At 35.8% G+C, this 20,278-nt stretch overlaps 1 protein-coding gene across 6 annotated transcripts in view; it reads right to left on the bottom strand.

Moving 5' to 3' along the window:
* The window catches only part of NCAM2 (neural cell adhesion molecule 2), a 570,822-nt gene that overhangs the window by 272,752 nt on the left and 277,792 nt on the right, over window positions 1–20,278 (bottom strand). For 5 of the 6 annotated variants that reach the window (XM_030915246.1, XM_030915247.1, XM_030915248.1 and 2 more), the window contains one exon: window positions 2,038–2,112. The exons of the other annotated variant lie outside the window; for it this stretch is intronic. In XM_030915246.1, coding sequence (XP_030771106.1) covers window positions 2,038–2,112 — 75 coding nt within the window. The remainder of the gene's footprint in view (window positions 1–2,037; window positions 2,113–20,278) is intronic. 6 annotated transcript variants of the gene reach the window in all.

Below are 20,278 nucleotides of genomic sequence, written 5' to 3'. Positions count from 1 at the left end.
ATTTTTATTTTTAGAGTCTTGTTTTACTACTATATTTAACATAAATAAGTCTATTTCCAATACTATAGAAAAGTTCTAGGTGATACATTTTTATATAAAAGAAAATAAATGCTTACTTAGTTTACATTCTTATTAAGAGCAAAACTCATCACCAATGAATGGCCTTAATTCACTTTTAAAGCATGTCTTAATTTGAGCTATGCAATACATATAGGCAGTTAGTCTATGCAACATATTTCATAGTAATATACAAATACATAAAAGTACAACAATTTCATTGTATTTTCAAAATTGATTTTTAAACTATTTTATTATTATATCTTTATGTGATAGAATTCAGTGTGTCATAATTTATGAAGATATTAATAAAATATGGATGGGATTTAGAAACAGTGACCTATATGCTTGTGTCAAATTTCTGCTGACATCATATGTGATGCTGAACCAATCTCTTCCATACTCTCTGATTTTTTCATTTGTCAATATACAAATACTTGTATTAACATAACTATCAATTCACACCTTTAAGAAGGAAAATGTATAAAGAATCATGGGCTCTATTAATGTTTCTATAAAATGTGATATTTTATACATATATACTCTAAATAGGATTTATAAAATGTTATAACTATAGCTCTATATTTATAAATTTGAATCTTGGCTTAAATAAATCATGTCATCCTCAAGACAACATTTATAATGCATTTTATATTTCTAGTGTCTATTTTAATCCAGTTTTAAGTAGATATAGTGTAATCAAGATTAGAAACAATTCTAAAGTAGTCTCATAACTAATTTTAGCACTAAGGTTTAAAAAATTCTTTAGGTATATCATAGTTTGGATATGAAGACTTGTATTTGTAAAAATGAATATATTAAATCTAAATAAATAATGTATTCATTTGTCAGTTCTATGTTTAATTAAACTTTGATGCTGAAATATTTAAATGTCTTTTGAAAGACCACCGTATATATATTATTATACTGAATGAGGCCCATAAAATATGCTATAGGCATGATGACATATGATGCTTTCCATTGTCATAAAAATCTGGCCAAAGCTTTCCTGACTAAATAACTATCTATCTCTTCAATGAATATTAGAATAAATTTTTGGCCTAATATTTTCATTCAAGTATAACTATAGTGCAGTGTGCCATACCAAATTTATTCATTGCATATTTACAAAAATGGTTCAGTTATAATCTCTACTTTCATCCTAATATTACTGTTTAGACAGAAATAATATTTAAATTGATTTAAGTTATTATCAGATATAATGCATGCATAAGTTATTTTCAAAATGATCAAGATTAGCAGTCTAAATCAACAAATTAAATTAACAAAAATAAAATTCATATCATTTAACATGCAATTTATGGTTATTAACACTTTTCCAATCATTATAAACCCAACGATGGCCAGGTACACTGGCTCACACCTGTAATCCCAGCACTTAGGGATGCCAAGGAGGGCAGATCACTTGGGGTCAGGAGTTTGAGACCAGCCTGGCCAACATAGTGAAACCCTGTCTCTACTAAAAAAATACAAAAATACAAAAATTAGCCAGGCGTGGTGGTGCGCACGTGTAGTCCCAGCTACTCAGGAGGCTGAGGCAGGAGAAGGTAATCCCAGCACTTAGGGAGGCCAAGGCGGGCAGATCACTTGAGGTCAGGAGTTTGAGATCAGCCTGGCCAACATGGTGAAACCCCGTCTCTACTAAAAAAATACAAAAATACAAAAATTAGCCAGGCATGGTGGTGTGCCCCTATAGTCCCAGCTACTCAGGAGGCTGAGGCAGGAGAATGACTTGAACCCAGGAGAGGGAGGTTGCAGTGAGCTGAGATGACACCACTGCCCTCCAGTCTGGGAGACAGAGCGAGACTCCGTCTCAAAAACAACAAAAACAACAACAACAAAAAAAGTAAGATGTTACTGTTAGAGAATTGAGTTTTTAACTAGTTAAATTTAGTCAATGTATTTTATTAATATTTTAACAGAAACCAAGTTATCTGAAGATATTGTAGAAATACATACCTGTACATGTGAAGAATTTAGATTCTCCCACACTAAGCTCTACTTTGCTAAGTGAAATTGTCACTTGAAGAAGAGCTGAAAAAAAAATTGAGAAACAATTAATGGTGATTTTTAAACAAGAGTAAGATTTTAATGCATGATGTGTAAACCACGTGGTCCAAACGCTGATTATTTCCCCCCAATTTTTTATAACCTATAAAGAAAAATGCAAGTTTTGTAAAACATGATCTATCATTATACATGTTACTTTATTATGCATTTAACAATCAGACTAAATACAGCACTTAGTCAAGATGATAGTTTAAAATTCGGTTAGTCAGGGTAAATGAACAATTCACACTCAGACAATCTATTCCTTATTCAGAGATTAGGTCTTATATGTGAAAGCACATTGGGCAATAGCCAAAGATAAATGTTTGCCCAACAGTTGCATAAATCCTATACTATCATTATAACAACTACAGACACACACATACACACATATGTAAATTAACTACACGTAGACACCTACTAAAAAAATGTCTGTGAACGCAGGTATACAAAGGAAAGAAAGCACTGCACAGAGTAAGATGAAGAAGCACTGATTTTCACAAGATCAATAAGTGAAGTGAAGGATCCAGGACAATAAAAGAGAGCAGATGCCTGATACTTTAAATAATCTTTTTTGTGAAATTTGAAATAAAATACTTGAATATCTGGAATTTTAGAAGATAAACAAAGTGTTATTTTAATATGAATTGACGTATTTCTAACAATATGGTAGAAAAGAGAGCATGACTACTTTCTAAACTCCGTCTCACCTTCCATGCGTTCAAATGCATGTAGTTGAGCTTTTGGCAAAGTGACAAAGCTGCAAGAGGTAAATAAAGGAAGATCTGAAACTAGAGTACACACCTGCACTGGGAATTTATTGATCATAGTAACCAAAACACTATTTCAGTGAACACAGACTACACACAGATAGGATCCAAGTATTCCCAGAACAACAAGCTGCGACAGCACGCCAGATAACAACCACACCTGTAATCCCAGCACTTTGGGAGGACGAGGAGGGCAGATCACAAGGTCAGGAGTTCGAGACCAGCCTGGCAAACATGGTAAAACTCCGTCTCTACTAAAAATACAAAAATTAGCTGGGTGTGGTGGCAAGACCCTGTAATCCCAGCTACTCCAGAGCCTGAGGCAGGAGCTTGAAGCCGGAAGGTGGAGGTTGCGGTGAGCCCAGATAGCGCCACTGTAATCCAGCTTGGACAACAAGAGTGAACTTCCGTCTCACAAAACAAAAACAAAAAAAGAACACCAGGCAACACTGGACTGGAATAAGATTTATAATCAAGGGAGGGTATAAAATCAATCAACCCAATGGTGAAGGGAAATTACAAGGAAATCTGCCTCCCCCAAGCTGGGAAGGGGGAACATGTTTCTCATTGGATAAACCAGAAGTTCTGCCATATCCCATGTTTGGGATTTTAATTATAGACATGTGTGCTTTGGAAAACCTCAACCTGAGAAAAACTAAAAAGCAGTCTCACATGTAGGACTCACAGCTAAGTGACAAAAACAATCACAAAAACCATTCAGAAGAACCATACCATAGGCCCATATTGGCCAATAATGTTATAAATGAGGCTGTCTTCAACCTCGGGGTATATTCTGACATTATAAAACACATGGTGAAATAAGGCCCATAAGCAGGGGTCAGTTGAAACAGCAAATAGGAGAAATAAACCCGCGAAATTTCAACTAACATAATTTTTATGCTAAAGATATAACACAACTACGATGAAAGTGTTTAAAGAAATACAATGTGTAATCAAGAACAGGAGGAAGCAACAACATATTTATTGAGAAAAAAATAAACTGGTAATTATGCTGTTTAAGCTCTTTAAAACATGTTTCCTCATACTCTCCATCTTAAATTGTTAAATTCCCTCCTCCTTTCCAGAAACCTCTCTGGGAAACTTGGGCAGGGTCTACGTGACTTTCCTGGGTCCTATTTCATTCATAATTCACCAATACTCAGAGAATGGTTGTGATATTATAGAGGCTCAATAAATGTTCAAATATATCTAATGTTTCAGAAAGAAAAAGAAAAGTGCAAGTCAGAAAGAATAAGAAAAGTAGGCAAAGGAAAAAGACAGTTTAGGTAAGAGTTTAGGTAAGAGGCACTTTTACCTAAACTCTCTTTTTCCCTTGCCTACTTTTCTTATAGATAAACCATTAATGCCAATTCCAATGAAAATTCAGATTTCTTTTTCCTTTAAATAAGTAACTAATTTTCTTTTTGAAGTCAGCTTAAGTGGAATGAGGTCAACAGAGGCAAAATGCAGAACTCAAGAAATTTGAGATTGCCCTTATAAGAAGCTTGAATCTGAAAAGATGTATAGGGTTACTGGAATCCAGAATTCTGGGCAGTAGGGCATAGATTTTATAAATTGAGAAGACTTGAGAATGTTTATGGATAGAAGGGAAGGAAGCAGAAAATATATTACAAGTTTGAAAAAAAGGGGGAAATTATAATTATGTGTTTTCTCTTTTCTTTCCTCCCTTTACTTTCTTCTTTAAGATATAATCCCCTACAACTGTACTTTCTCAAAATCTAATCTTGCAATCTGCAACCTGCAGTTAACATTAGCATACTTTAATTTTGAATTTTCTATATGCAAACCAAACACATTCCTCTAAAATCAAAATTTGCTCACTGTTCACTATCCCATTTTTAGTCACCATCAATCAGTTTCCAAGCATTGCCAATATAAACTACTTGTATGCACTTTTTAAATTTTTAAATACATGCACTCATTATTTTTAATTCAATATATTTCATCTACCAGTGCATATCTTTTTCTCACTTTTGCCTCTTTAATCTCTTTTCCCTCTAATGTATTTCTCAGGCTACTGCATGCATATAGTTCTAAAACTAGAAATGTTTAATTTCACTCTAAAAAATCTTCAAAATGGATTTAATTTGTCCCTTACCATACGAATTATAATTGGAAGGACAATTGCTTTTCCAAGTTTATTTGCTATTACTCATTTCCAATGCTATGATCACCTAGGATTCATTCTCTCTCCTCTCCTCTCCAACTGACTCACACTTGCCCACCACTGTCCATTTGGCCAAACTGTTTTGTCTGTTCTAATCTCCTTTTTTTATACAACCCCTCATGGCTTCCTACTTCTATCTTCAAAGAAAACATAAAATGTCATGAACTTTACAAAACAGTGTGTGATAGACCCATCTATGGTATCAACAAATAAATATCTTGGATCAGTAGGAATTTCCATTATACAAATAAAACATATTCTGTTGATCATTCTATTTGGTTCTCTACCTTATTTAAATATAAATTTCTGAAACTGAGGGCTCATTCATCAAACTTTATTTCTCCCAAACTAATAATACATGAATGAATGGCAGAATAATTGACACTTACCAAGAGCTAATCGTGTGCTAGGTACAGAACACCAACTGCATTAACAACGTATAATTTTGGAATGACTTCATGTAAGGATTTCAGAGCCTCTAAGAAATGTGTGTGAATTATTACTTAATGCTGACCACTGACCTTAGGAGTAAATTTGCTTTTCTAAGGAAGGGTTTATAAAAAAGAACTTGAAAGATATAGAAACTTTAAAAGTCAAATACAGTTCTGAAAACTGTTTATACTGATTTGTCGATGTACATGAAAAATAACATTAATTCATTTTAATAAAATAAAATTGACCATGAAATTAGTTAATTTATATTAAATATCTGGTTAATTTTCCATTCAGTACCAATCACCAATGCACATATTAATTAAGACATATTATTCATGGACATTTTGGTGACTGGGCACAATGATATATTTCATTGCTATATATGTTTAAAATATATAAAGAAAATATAATTCTCCACTTCACTATATTTCCCAAAGACCAAATTTGCTCTAATCGAACTATATATATATATATATATTATAACACTGACATATTAGTAAAAACCTACAGAACTAAAATTTGAGGTCGTGCCTTAATCATTGCCCTAGTGGCTGATTTTTGACCCACATCAATATAATGTAGGTGATGAGTTTATCACCTATAGCAGTCAGAAGAAAACTAAATGGTTTCCTAATGTCAAAAAGTTATGTTTGGAGAAAACTGTCAAGAATGAAACATCTGATAGCTATCTATAAATATCATCACAAATTTCTTACTTAAGGTAAGGAAAAGTTTTAAACCAAAGGACTCAAAAGTAAATGCATGATAAATATATATTCTCTGTAAATAAATCCCAAAGAATTGCATGAAATAACAATCTTAAAAGTAGAGTTGGGTTAATTAAAAATTATGTACCATACTCATAAGTATTTATTAACTATATGTATTTTGCAAATCCCTCTTCTAAATATGATAATACACAAAAATAGCAAGAAATACTTTCTAATATCAAGGGGTTTAAGATGCATTTGTGAGGACTATGGGGTACATAAAATTATGAAAAACAAAATAAGATGGGTTGTATCAATTTCGGCCATTATAAAATTTATGATCAAGAAGACTTTAGAGAGGAAAATAAAACATAAAAAATAAAAAAAAGCCATAGATATTGTTATAAAAGGATAGAAAAGAATAAGGGCATTCCACAGTGGGTAAGGCAGACGTGTTCAAGGAATATTTAGGAAGTAGATCAGTATAGACAAGGTTCATCTCATCTAGAATATTGTTGAAATATTGGAAAAATAGTTTGGAAAATACTCAGGAGAATATCAGAAACAACTGACTTGAATTTTTGTCCATTAATTACTTATAAATAAAAACTTTCATGATAAAATTGGTATTTAGTAAAGATTGGTTGTGAGGTAAAATTACTGACAAATTGAATGAAAGGAGATAAAAACACGAGGGTATGTTGTGATAAATATATGAGTTGACTTGTGGCAAAGAATATGAAAAGGTAGAGAACAGATGTAACAAAAGATTCAAGGTAAGTTACATCTGTGATCAGTTAAAACATTAGTGATAAAGGAGAAAAGCCAAAGACGTTACGATTTTCTACCTCTGTTAATTAAATGGTTATTGATACGACAAAGAATTTCACTATGGAGTGTTTACCTCCGAGAAAGGTAGGGAGACAGAATTTTGGGTATTTCTCATAATCAGCTAATGGAGGGAAAAATATAAGGCCACAAATTTATTTATTTTTTATTTTTCTTTTTTCTTTCTTTCTTTTTTTTTCTTTTTTTTTTCTTTTTTTTTTTTTTTTTTTGAGGCGGAGTCTTGCTCTGTCACTCAGGCTGGAGTGCAGTGGCGCGATCTCAGCTCACTGCAAGCTCCACCTCCCGGGTTCCCGACATTCTCCTGCCTCAGCCTCCCGAGTAGCTGGGACTATAGGCGCCGCCACCTCGCCCGGCTAATATTTTTGTATTTTTAGTAGAGACGGGGTTTCACTGTGTTAGCCAGGATGGTGTCGATCTCCGGACCTCATGATCCACCCCCCTCGGCCTCCCAAAGTGCTGGGATTACAGGCGTGAGCTACTGTGCCTGGCCCAAATTTATTTTTTAAATAAAGATTATTTCTCAAAATAAAACATAGGTAACATTATATCAAAGAAAATCAATATCATAACAGAAATTAAATAAATATTTATAATATAAGCACCCAGAGCAAACACTCAAAAGAGATTTTTAAAATTTATAGTAATATAAATATAATGAATGTATTAGCATTTCTAAGTTCCATCCGGGTAGCAAGAGCCCTTTGCTATTTGATACAACATTTAGCAATGGCATTTAAAATGAGTTTATCACTTACAGAGATTTAAAAACTGACAACTGAAACAGTCTTCTAACTGTCTGACACAACACCTACTTTGGTTCACTTAGAATTTCATGAGACATGCGGAGATAACTTAAGACACTGATTGATCTTGGGACAATGAGCTTTAACATTTTTCAACAAGCACTTTTTTATTTTTCTAGGCTTCCACATTAACAGAGTTAAAACACTAAGATATTTACTTAGTAATTATAGAAACTCTCAGAGTATTACTCCTTAAAATGTTCTTATAAATTATTGATTATAGCAAATGAATAAAATTTTCTCATTGAAACATATTTTAAAATGTTATTACTGTAAGATTATTTACATTATTTAATTATTCTCTCCTTGTTATTGGATTTTTATAACAGTGTATTACAACAGCCTAGGTGGATTATTTGATTCTGAAAATTGCTACAGTATTCAAACAATTTCAGAAATCTTGGATCACTTAGGAGAGAAATTCTCTAACGTCAAACATTTTAGGAACTCATGAATATTTTTTAAAAATTTTTATTGTTTCTTTAATTGTAACAAGAAAATAAAGATTTTACTGTAGTTCCTCTTTACCTGCATACCTCTTTATATCTGTACTCAAACCTCTTTGACCTTCTCATCTTCAATTAGGAAAGTAAATGTCCCTGTTACTAGGTCATCTGAATCCCTCCAGGGCTAACTGATTAAACTTTTTTTTTTTTTTTTTTGGAGATGGAGTTTCGCTCTTGTTGCCCAGGCTGGAGTGCAATGGTGCGATCTCAGCTCACCGCAACCTCGGTTTCCCGGGTTCAAGCGATTCTCCTGCCTCAGGCTCTGGAGTAGCTGGGATTACAGCCATGCGTCACAAAGCCCGGCTGATTTTGTATTTTTAGTAGAGATGGGGTTTCTCCATGTTGGTCACGTTAGTCTCGAACTCCCAACCTCAGGTGATCTGCCTGCCTTGGCCTCCCAAAGTGCTAGGATTACAGGAATGAGCCAACGCAGCTGGCCTAAACTTCTTAGTGATTCTTTTTTTATAACACTTTTCCTGTCAAGCTATGCACACTCTTCAATAATTTTCATCCTAAACAAGAAATACTAATTTAAAACCAAAAGAGAAAATAAAACAAAACAACCAAATAATATAAAAAAATTCTCTCCCTAACCCTTTCTCAAATTAATACAGTATATCCTACCTGTCATTACATTGTTTTAAAAAATGAACTTTCTAGTACCTATTCTTCTTTATTTTTTATTCTGTCCTCTCCATTTTACTAATAAGTTTAGTGCTCTTAAGATAAACCATAACTTTCAAACTCAATAACAGTTTTCAGTTTTCATTTTTATTTGACATAAGAATGAGATCCTGCCAACTACTTTGTTCTTTAACTCTCCTGTTTCCTGACACCTACATATTTACAGTTTGCTCACTTTCCTATTCTTATATTAGTAAGGATCGTATATAGTACAGTATATAGTAGTATATAGTACCTCTTCTACCATGTATCCCTTAAATATTCATTTCTTAGCAATATCTTCTTTGTTTTCTTCTCTTGGTGTTCTATCTATCTTCCTGTGCTACAAACACATATGATATTTACTATGCATACCCACAGTAACTACTTTATTCCTCAAACATTTCTATCAAGTAGATACTATTTCACTCCTATTTTAGAGACGAGAAGGCTGAGGCAAAGGATTGTGTCATTGCTACTAGCCACTCAGCCAATACACGGTGAAACCAGATTTGAATCCAGCCATTTGTCTGGTCCTTCTATATGGCCACCATCTCCTTATCCCTTAATCACCTTTTCTATATTTTAATTACAGATTGTGTGTATGTGTGTGTGGGGGGGTGTGTGTGTGTGTGAATGCATGTCCCTCTTATCATTTTGGAGTCTGGAAATATATTTGCTAATACATTAAATACCATATTACTTTGAAAAATTTATATTTCTCAAATTTGGCATATCAAAACTCAAGAGCAGTCTCTTTCTGTCTTATCTTATTCCTTATTACTCATCTTCAGCGATGTAATGGTTATCCACTGAGCCTATTTGCCAGATAATTAAGAAATGTATAAGATTATATCTCCTTTTCTCAAATATAAATACTCAAAAAATCTAACTCATTCTTTTCTTAATGTCCCTTAAATATGCCTCTCTTTTGCATTCTTGCTTAGTTTTAGTCTCCCCATTGCTAGGTTGGTCCAGTGAATATTCTGCAAAATTGAGTAAGGTCAGGTATTGAATTTATCAGAAACATCTGAGGAAGTTTGTGTGTGTGTGTGTGTGTGTGTGTGTGTGTGCGTGCGCGCACGTGTTTTTTTCTGGTATATGTGTGTAGTTTTTAAATTTAGTTTTGGTCTCATCCCTGGAAATTCTGGTTCAATATATCTGGTGTAAGGCCAAGGAGTCTCACGTTTAAGTAATTAACATACAGATGCTAACTATTACTACACAGAAAGTGGTTACAAGTCCAATACTAGTGACCTCAATTAGAAGCTTCTTTATAGTACAGAATCTCAAGTGCCATTTCAGAATAATCACAATGTATAATTTAAGTTGATTTCAGCACACATTAAAATGTGATCAGCACTGGGTTGGACTATGGCAGTCTAATATGTCTACAATCTCTAGGACAAATACACTTCCCACTGTATATAAATAAAACCCAAACTCCTTCACACTTTACCATTTAAGCTTTTTAACAATCTGGACATCACCTGACCTTACTAGAACTTAATTCTAACAAAATCAAAATAAAACAAACAAAAAATAGTAAACTATCAGGACATTTTGCTAAAGGCCCCACTCTATTTCCTTTTACGTTTTGTTTCTTATTTATTAGAGCTCTTTCCTATTTCTCAACTATGAATATTCCTATCAGTTATACATGAGTACTCCAAACAGCCACATTGCCTTCTGAATAGTGCTCCAAATAGCCTTTCATTGTCTTCTAAAATCCTGTAATACTTTTTGTTACAGCATATAACACATTGCACAGAAACAGCTTGATAAGTGTTACATAATTTTTAATATTCAGAAAATGTAAAGAAAATTTAAAGGCATGATATTACCCTATACAAAATAATTTAGTGCTATTTAAGTTAAAATTAATCTAAAACTAAAGAAGGCTGTTTGTTTTTAGTTTCTATACTATTCTCTAGGAGCACATAACACATAGGCAATTTTATTCACACATTTGTCTCTCCACAGGATGATACGTTCTCAGAAAATGGTAACAATGTCTGCCTCATTAATCTTAGTCTATAAACCCAGCACAGGTCTGGAAGAAAATACAAGCTAAAATATTTGTGCATAAATGAATATGTACTTTAGCAAAAATAAAACAAAAATTAAATACATTCTTTTTAGACTTTTGTTGGGTTTAAAAGTTGAATACAATAAAAACCAATTTTAAATCTACATCATTCTCAGTAGACTTGCTTTATTCAGTAGTATGTGTGTGTTTTTCATTTCAAATATACACGTCACATGTGAACATATATAATGTACAAAAAAGTCATCTAAATAATCAGTACTGAAAAATTAATTGATGTCCAGAAGAGGCCATGTGAATACAAAGGGAAAATAAGGTTCAAATAAAAGAAAGAACTAAAAAAGAAGATTAGAATATCTGTTTTAAAAAGTGCAGAGATGATGAACTAGGGAAGGCCATGATGGTCAGGCAATGTATTACATAATTGTTACAAGCCCATCAGTCATCAAGCCACAAAACTGAAAAAAAAAAAAAAAAAAATCAATTAGTTTTGAAAATCTCCCAAATGTCAAGCATGTAGAAACCTGGGCTCACCAAAAAATTAAAGTGAAATATGTCATACTAAAAAGGAAATGTTTATGAAATGAGGCTTATGCTGGTTTAATATGCTTCTGTTTTGAAAATAGAGAGAAATGATTATTTTCCTAAAATGTACTGTATGAATTAAATAGCATGCAATACATTTAAGAAGTAAATATAGAAGTCACAATTCCAAACATAATTAAATAAACATTATTGCATAGAAATACCTAGCAATTAGTTTATCAGTAAAAGTAAAATCTCACTTTAATATTTAAAAACCAGTAAGCAATATGATCACCTGTCTCATATTTTTGTTTTAAAGTAAATCCTTTTTGTCTTGTGTCATTTAATGTAAACAAAAGTAGGAAATATATCTTAATGCCAGTTAGGCTGGGCAATGTTGTCCAAGAGATTAGTCAACCAATCTGTGCTTATGTGGTAGTTAGGCCCTGAGTACATTATGAGACCAGGAACAGGTCACTCATCACTTACTTTGAGAGTGATATTTAATTAAAAGTAAAATATCTTGAAGAGGCAGCTAATCCCGAATTCTACATCCAATCCAAGTTTATTTCAATAGGCAACACTTAGACATGTAAGTTATTTAGCTGCCCTGATGAAGCCAACATAGGACATATTGTAAGTTTTTTTTATCACCACTGATATTATGCAGTACTAAATTAAATTATAGGAGTGTTTGCACTGTGCCTAATACCTAAGTCTCCAGACGCCTATATAAGTGCTTTGTCTTCCCCAATGTAGGTAGTCTCTCTTCCGATTAAGGTTAGCATAAACCTCGTTTATAAACCTGACAAATCAGAAATCAAACATATCTGCTACATAAAGGTTCAGTCAGAAGGTTTTGCCTTCCTTTCTTTCATGAATTATACGATACTACTAGATATTCAACACTTACATTGCTTAATAGTAAACTTTGATGTACACTGTCAGAAAATGTGAAACCTTGATCAGAGTACTGCAAATGCTATTACAAAATAATGTAGGAAAAAAAAGGAAAACACCCTCTTCCACATTAGAAAAATAATGGTTTTAATTAGAAGCACTAAAATGAGAGACCTATGAAAGATGTTACCATTAATGTGAGACTATACTCATTTCTTCTGTTTAGCGCCAATCATACAATTACTGTAACATGAACTTTACATTACAGATTCCAAAATATTTCTAAAGGCATACCCTTCTTTAACATAAACAATTTAGAAAGAATATTACAAGGCATGTGTAGGTTTTCCATAGCACATGGTAGCAGTGATTACTCAAATAAAATCGGCATCTATAATCAAAGAATTATCCAACAATTTACTCATTAATTAATTGGTTCATTCAAAAGCCATGCATAGATTCACTGAGGAGATGTGTTTCAACTGCTGATGAAGTTTGCTGTGATGCAGCCATAGGAAAAATATTTCACCAGGCTGAAAAATTCCCACTTTCCATAAAATCAACCATTTAAATGTTTTAAGTAGTAAACAGCAATTCTGTTTCTCAGGCCTCCAATCAGTTGTAGGAGCTCTTTATATTATAGCCAGGGACATTTATGTTTAGTACCAAGATTAAGTATTATACAAAGAAAACATCGTTTACAAAGAATGTACTCCAAAGTATTCATAAAGATAGGGAAAGAATGACAAATAAGTTTTAAAACGGCAAATAAATTGGAGTGGCTAAATACAGAAACAACCTTTTGCTTATGTTTTTTCAGTGAAAGTATTTCAGGCATCTCAGAATCTTGGATGATTCTAGCCTGAAGGTGTCTCCAGGATCTCTGGTCTAACAATCTCAGGTTACATGTGGGGACAGGGTTCAGGTTTATCTGTTTCTGAAAGATCCATAGTTAGATTTAAGTGCACCTGTGCTTAGACTGTAATTCCTAGCCTGAATCAACTTTCGATCTCCAAAATACTTGGTGCTATTCTGTTGATGTTACTAAAGAATTTAAGTGAAGGGGCAAACTTGGTACCTTCTCAGAATGAAAAAAAAAATTAACCTTGGGGGATTCCTTACAGATTGGAAGAGGCAACAAACAGTCCATCCCTTCTCCTATGAAGCAGAGTGAATCAGAAGAGAGGATTATGGGGATATCAGATATATTCTTCTGTACAATGGCTTCCCAGCTTGAGCTACAATAACAGTGAGAGGTTTTCCACATATTGAGAGAAAGGCTGATATACAGAAATTGGAGCTCACAATTTTGTGTGGCTCTGTGTGTGTGTGTGTGTGTGTGTGTGTGTGTGTGTGTGTGAATGTGAATGCATGTGTTTGAGAGACAGAAAAACAGCATGAGGTGACTCCCAAGATGGTGATCCTGCATCAGTGTTAAACACTGCCAGGAAGCAAAGAAAATATTTCACTGTGGCACAGTAAGTCCAAAAGAGAAATAGTGTCATGCTGTTGAGTAATTCTTGGCTCCTGTGTTGTGTGGGAAGGTGCAATGTCCCCAAACCCAAACAAACTCCATGCAGCACAATGTAGCTTCAGTCACTAGACTTGCTGTTAGAAAGTCGTCGGTGAGAGATAAGTGACTGACCTTGAGGTGCACAGCAGCCATGAGTGGGATGGAACATGGAGCTGAACTCTGAAAAATCCTCAGCACCAATAAAAACTGAGATGGTGTCTACAGAGGCAGGCAGGCCTCCTTGAGCTGCAGTGGGCTCCACCCAATTCGAGCTTCCCAGAGGCTTTGTTTACCTACTTAAGCCTCAGCAATGGCGGGCGCCCCTCCCCCAGCCTTGCTGCTGCCTTGCAATTAGATCTCAGACTGCTGTGCTAGCAATGAGGGAGGCTCCGTGGGCGTGGAACCCTCCGGGCCAGGTGTGGGATATAATCTCCAGGTGTGTCAATTGCTAAGCACTTGGAAAAGCGCAGTATTAGGGTGGGAGTTACCTGATTTTCCAGGTGTTGTGTGTCTCAGTTTCCCTTGGCTAGGAAAAGGAATTCCCTTCCCCCTTGCACTTCCCAGGTGAGGCCATGCCTTGCCCTGCTTCAGCTCTCGCTGGTCGGGCTGCACCTGCTGACCAGCACCAACTGTCCAACACCCCCCAGTGAGATGAAACCGGTTCCTCAGTTGAAAATGCAGAAATCACCCCTCTTCTGTGTTGCTCACGCTGGGAGCTGAAGGCTGGTGCTGTTCCCATTTGACCCAGCCATCCCATTACTGGGTATATACCCAAAGGATTATAAATCATGCTGCTATAAAGACACATGCACACGTATGTTTATTGCAGCACTATTCACAATAGTAAAGACTTGGAATCAACCCAAATGTCCATCAGTGACAGACTGGATTAAGAAAATGTGGCACATATACACCATGGAATACTACGCAGCCATAAAAAAGGATGAGTTCGTGTCCTTTGTAGGGACATGGATGCAGCTGGAAACCATCATTCTCAGCAAACTATTGCAAGAACAGAAAACCAAACACTGCATGTTCTCGCTCATAGGTGGGAATTGAACAATGAGATCACTTGGACTGGAGAAGGGGAACATCACACACCGGGGCCTATTGTCGGGAGGGGGTAGGGGGGAGGGATTGCATTAGGAGATATATCTAATGTAAATGACGAGTTAATGGGTGCAGCACACCAACATGGCACATATATACATAGGTAACAAACCTGCACGTTGTGCACAGGTACCCTAGAACTTAAAGTATAATAACAATTAAAAAAAAAAAATGAGATAGTGCTGTGGCAGCATGAGGGAGCCCCTTGACTCAAACCGAGTCATGCGAGCAAACCACATATTCACCAGAAATTTATCTAAATAAGCAGTTCAAAGAGTCAGAAATTCACAAGAGCCAAAAATACTGCAGCTGAACCAATGAGCAGAATATGAGCATGAATCTAAGGGTCCCACCAGTAGCCACAGCTGTCTATGAGCTCCTTCTCCCTCCTCACCAGATACACAGATGATATCTCAGGAAGGGACATTAAACCAAGCGTCTATCTGTGAGGTATCCAATTAACTGTATAAACTATAAGAAACAAACCTTCTGTCTTTGTACTTTCTTACATAAAACTCTGAATATAATACTAGCTCCATTATATTTCTAAGAATTAGTATAAAGAATTTAAATCAGTGTTTGACACATAGTAAATAATCAATAAATGTTAAATGCTGTAATAGTAACTCCTTCTCTTAAATCTAGAGGAACTCACAAAGACAAATGTATATATATATATTTTTTGTTTGTTTCACGTAAGAAAATTGCTCCATGTTTGTATACCACTGAGTGGAGACTGCCAATCAAAATTGTGTCTGCAATCTTTTCCCTCCAAATGAACTGAGAAAATTTTTACACAATCCAAACTTAAGTGGAATTTATTTAAGCAAAATTAGTTTTCCTGCATTTGATGTTTATTTAAGCAAAATTAGTTTTCCTGCATTTGATGATGTTGATTGACATGCTTAAGATTACCAGCCTTGGAAAGGTTGTACAACAAGCTGTAGACATTATATACTCACATGTTCAAATACTCTATTACCCTGGTGAGGAATAGGAAATGCAGTGCAAAATTTAAAGTTTTATTCTTATAAAGCAAAACGAAAACAGTCTATTGCCTTAGTAAATATTTGAAGAACATTGTGTACTAAACAAAGCTTATTATCATGTAATAAGTATGCTTGGAGCCACCAAGTTTCTTGATCAATTGTAAGAAAAATTGAAATAGTATCGAAAGTGCTTGATCTATGTCTAACTAGTATGATAAGAAACATAATTAAATATTCAAGTATGCCGTATGCTTCAAATTTGGTCATATGGAAGTATGACTCCTTTCCAAACTGCTTCCCCTGGTGATTTGCTGTTTACACATCGGATACTTCCTTGGTGGGAGAAGGGAGAGAATTAGGAAAAATAACTAATGGGTACCTAGGCTTAATACATGGGTGATGAAATAATCTGTACAACAAACTCCTATGACATAAGTTTACCTACGCAACAAACTGCACATGTCTGTCTCTCAAATGAGCTTCCACAGCTCATTTGGGGCATAATTATTTGTTTATATGGCCATATCTCTAATTAGAATGCAATTTGTGCTGAGAAAAGACAATGTCTTACTGAATTTATTAAACCTCAGGGTCATTCTCAGAGGCTGGAACAATGCAGACATCTATAATGTTTCTTAAATAATTTAGGAATACAGTAGTTGAATTAGTTGAAAGAGTAAAAAACAGTATGTTTAAGTCTAAATTTCCCAAATAAAAAGATGCAACTCTACTCCCCACTCTCATCCTCAGAAAAGGAAAGCTAATTATTTTATTCATATTTTTGAAAATGTTTTTAAACTCAAATCATTTTCTTTAAATATCTGGTAAAAGGAAGCAAAAACATTTGAATTTATTCTAATTGATTCTAAAGAAAGGTGACTATTACTGTATCAGTGAGTTCCATGATAGGCTACAAAACCAAAATAACACCCTAGCCTCTTCCAGCCTTTGAAATTTCTGCTGAAAAGTCTGCTGTTACTCTGACGAGATTTCCTTCACAGGTAATATGTACCTTGTTTTTTTGGCTGCCTTAAGATTTTTTAATTTTGTGTTGACTTTGGATAGTCTGATGGCTATTTACCTTGGTTATGATTGTCTTGTACTGTATCTTGCAGGTGGTTGTCTGAATTTCTTGTATCTGGATATCTATCTCTCTAGGAAGATTAGGATTTTATTTTTTGGGAATTATTATTCCCTCAATTATGTTTTCCAAGCTGCTCACTTTTTCTTCCATCTCAGGAATGCCAAAGAGTCATGGGTTTGGTTGTTTTACACAAACCTACATCTCTTGAAGGATTTGTTCTTTTTAATTCTATTTTTCTTTATTTTTGTCTGACTGGGTTCATTTGAAAAACTGGCCTTCAGTCTCTAAAATTGTTTCTTCTGCCTGGTCTATTCTATTGCTCATAATTCCACTTTTATTTTGAAATTTCTTTAGTGAAATTTAAATTTCAGATGTTACATTTTTTTAATACAGCTATCTTGTCTTTCACATCCTGAATTATTTGCATGTGTGTGTGTGTGTTACTTTTTATTTTTATTTGGATGTAACTTTTAAACAATTATTTTTTCCTTGAGGGTGTGACTGTGATTTATGTTGTGTATGGTTGTTTGGATTCATTTCTGGGTGTTTTCAGGGGCCCAAGGCTCTGTAATGAGTGTTTTGGTTGTGGACAGCTTCTGTGCAGTGGCTTTCTCAGATGGCTGTTGTTGTAGCAATCCATTGAACATTTGACCCAACAAATTATGTACTGCTGGGCTGAGGGTGCAGTGATCTCAGTAATCCTATCACATGAACTAGCGCTAAGCCATTCTAGCAGCAGGTTTTTTATTTGATGGTGAATTCCGGGCTCCAGTTCAGTAGGTGGCATTTAAGAGTAAGAACCAGCTCATCCTCTGGTAAGCTGATTAAGTTTGGAGGTATCCACCCTGATTAGGGGTGGGGTTTAAGGGAGATTGTATTGGAGTGTACTGAGAACTCAGAGAAGGGGTAGCGGGGTGCACCAGCTCCTCATCCTGAGTAGGCAAGATTGCAATCCTCTTCCCTAACATGCTGCTACTGCAGGACTTATGACCTTCAGTTCATATGGTTTTTGTGCTTTGGTTCCTGGCCACAGTGGGGCTGTGGACCATGAATATGCCCCTCTGATGGCTACCACCAAAATGGGCTCAGCATAGAGACTCTTCTTCTCAGTCCACAGCAGACAACTCTATGGCTTGTCTGTCCTCTGTTGCTGGGATGCTGCCACACTATTGGGAGGGGAAGTTGGGCCCCACTCGTTTTGTAAGTCCAAGCTGCACATCCTCATTTTCAGGGGCAGTGGAGCCACCACAAAAAGTGTGAAGAGCACTTTCTCCAGGTGCAAATATGATGACCTTTGCAGGGAGAACCACTGCTTCATCTTCAGCAATGAATGGGGCAAGGGACAGTGATGACCCTCCCTCCATATCTGTTCGTGGCCATCAGTGCCTCCCCATTCCGCAACTGGTGCCCTGTCTATGTTTCCTTTGTTCCAAGAGGAGCTTTATGGAGCTGTACTTTTCTCTCCTTTAGTGGCAGCCCAAACCTAGGTGTATATGTCCAGGGATCCTACAGCTCCCCAGGCACCTACCAGTCCACTGTGCTTGCCAAAGTCAGAGAGAATCATGTGGGTATGTTTGTGGGAAAATTGAGGGTGCAGTAACTCACGGGTGTAGGTTCCCTGGGGAGGGCAGTGGTCCACCATGCGTGCACGACCAGTATGGCGCCTGCCATCTCAGTTCATGTTTCAGGAGAGAGCAGGCTCAGCTGCAAGCCAGCCACCTGGTTCTCTAACCCTAACAAGTTCCTATATTGCCACTGACTGTTTCCTTAGGTCTTGAGGATGGAGGGTCTCCCCAGAAGATTGGCAGTCAGCAGGTTGTTGCAGGGGTGGATGAAGCAGAGAAGCTCTCCCACTTGCCCTTTCTGTGGGGCTGTGATTACCTCAGGAGTCAGTCTCTACCAGACTCTCTCTGCTTTTGTTTTTTTCACCCCAGCTGGTTCCCATGGACACTCTGACAATTCCTGGCTCTCTCCCTTAGTTTTCCATTAGGAAAATGTCCATTCATCAGTAACTTTGATCTTTGCTCTGAGCAGAACTGGCATCTGATGTTCCTAGTCAGTCACCTTGAAAATCCCCTCAATATTTTATCACTTACCCTAGAACTTTAGCAGATGTGAAGAAAGTATTACTAGTGCATATTAAATACCTATACTTTAAAGTAGAAAATTCATAGCAAAGAAACACATATTCTGTGACTCACAGGTAAGTTTCACTTTTTCTACCCAAGTTGTTTTTCAAGATAATTAAATGTGTGCGAATCTGTCCTGAACTTGTGCTTTTAAACTTCATCAATCAGTCCCCTTACTCACAAGTTCAAGGCATTAGGAAACTAAATAGAAATAACAACCAAGAACAAGGATACAATGCATTTATCTAAGGTTCCCCCAATAACTGCAAGCCTGCATATGTGGATCTCACCTCTTCACCATATGTGTGTGAATGGACCAATCACATAACAATCAACACGTGGGCCGGGTGCGGTGGCTCATGCCTGTAATCCCAGCACTTTGGGAGCCTGAGTAGGGCAGATCACAAGGTCAGGAGTTTGAGACCAGCCTGGCCAACGTGGTGAAACCCTGTCTCTACTAAAAATACAAAAAGTAGCCGGACATAATGGTGGGTGCCTGGAACCCCAGCTACTCAGGAGGTTTAGGCAGGAGAATTGCTTGAACCTGGGAGGTGGAGGTTGCAGTGAGCTGAGACCACACCATTGCACTTAGAGTGAGACTCTGTCTCAAAAGAGAAAGAGAGGGAGAGGGAGAGGGAGAGAGAGAGAGAGAGAGAGAGAGAGAGAGAGAGAGAGAGAGAGAGAGAATCAACATTGAATGGTCTTTCTTGTACATCACAGTTTCCATATTCTTGAATTTTATTTTTTGTACTGTCTAATCTAGCAAAATATTTGAAGACATTGTTAAATTGTTTGGGTTCTTACTTCTCAGATTATAAAGTCACATGCTCTAATTATTACCAAGAAGACTCTACAGGACATTTTTTCTGCCATCAAGGGTTCCTGAAGCTTTTCTCTTCCATTCAGAATGGGGGATAAAATCATGTAAAC

This window comes from Rhinopithecus roxellana, chromosome 13 (genome assembly GCF_007565055.1).
Source record: "Rhinopithecus roxellana isolate Shanxi Qingling chromosome 13, ASM756505v1, whole genome shotgun sequence".
In the NCBI taxonomy this organism is placed as follows: domain Eukaryota; kingdom Metazoa; phylum Chordata; class Mammalia; order Primates; family Cercopithecidae; genus Rhinopithecus; species Rhinopithecus roxellana.
The sequence above is the reverse complement of the archived record's forward strand: the minus strand, read 5'-3'. Positions and strand labels throughout refer to the sequence as shown.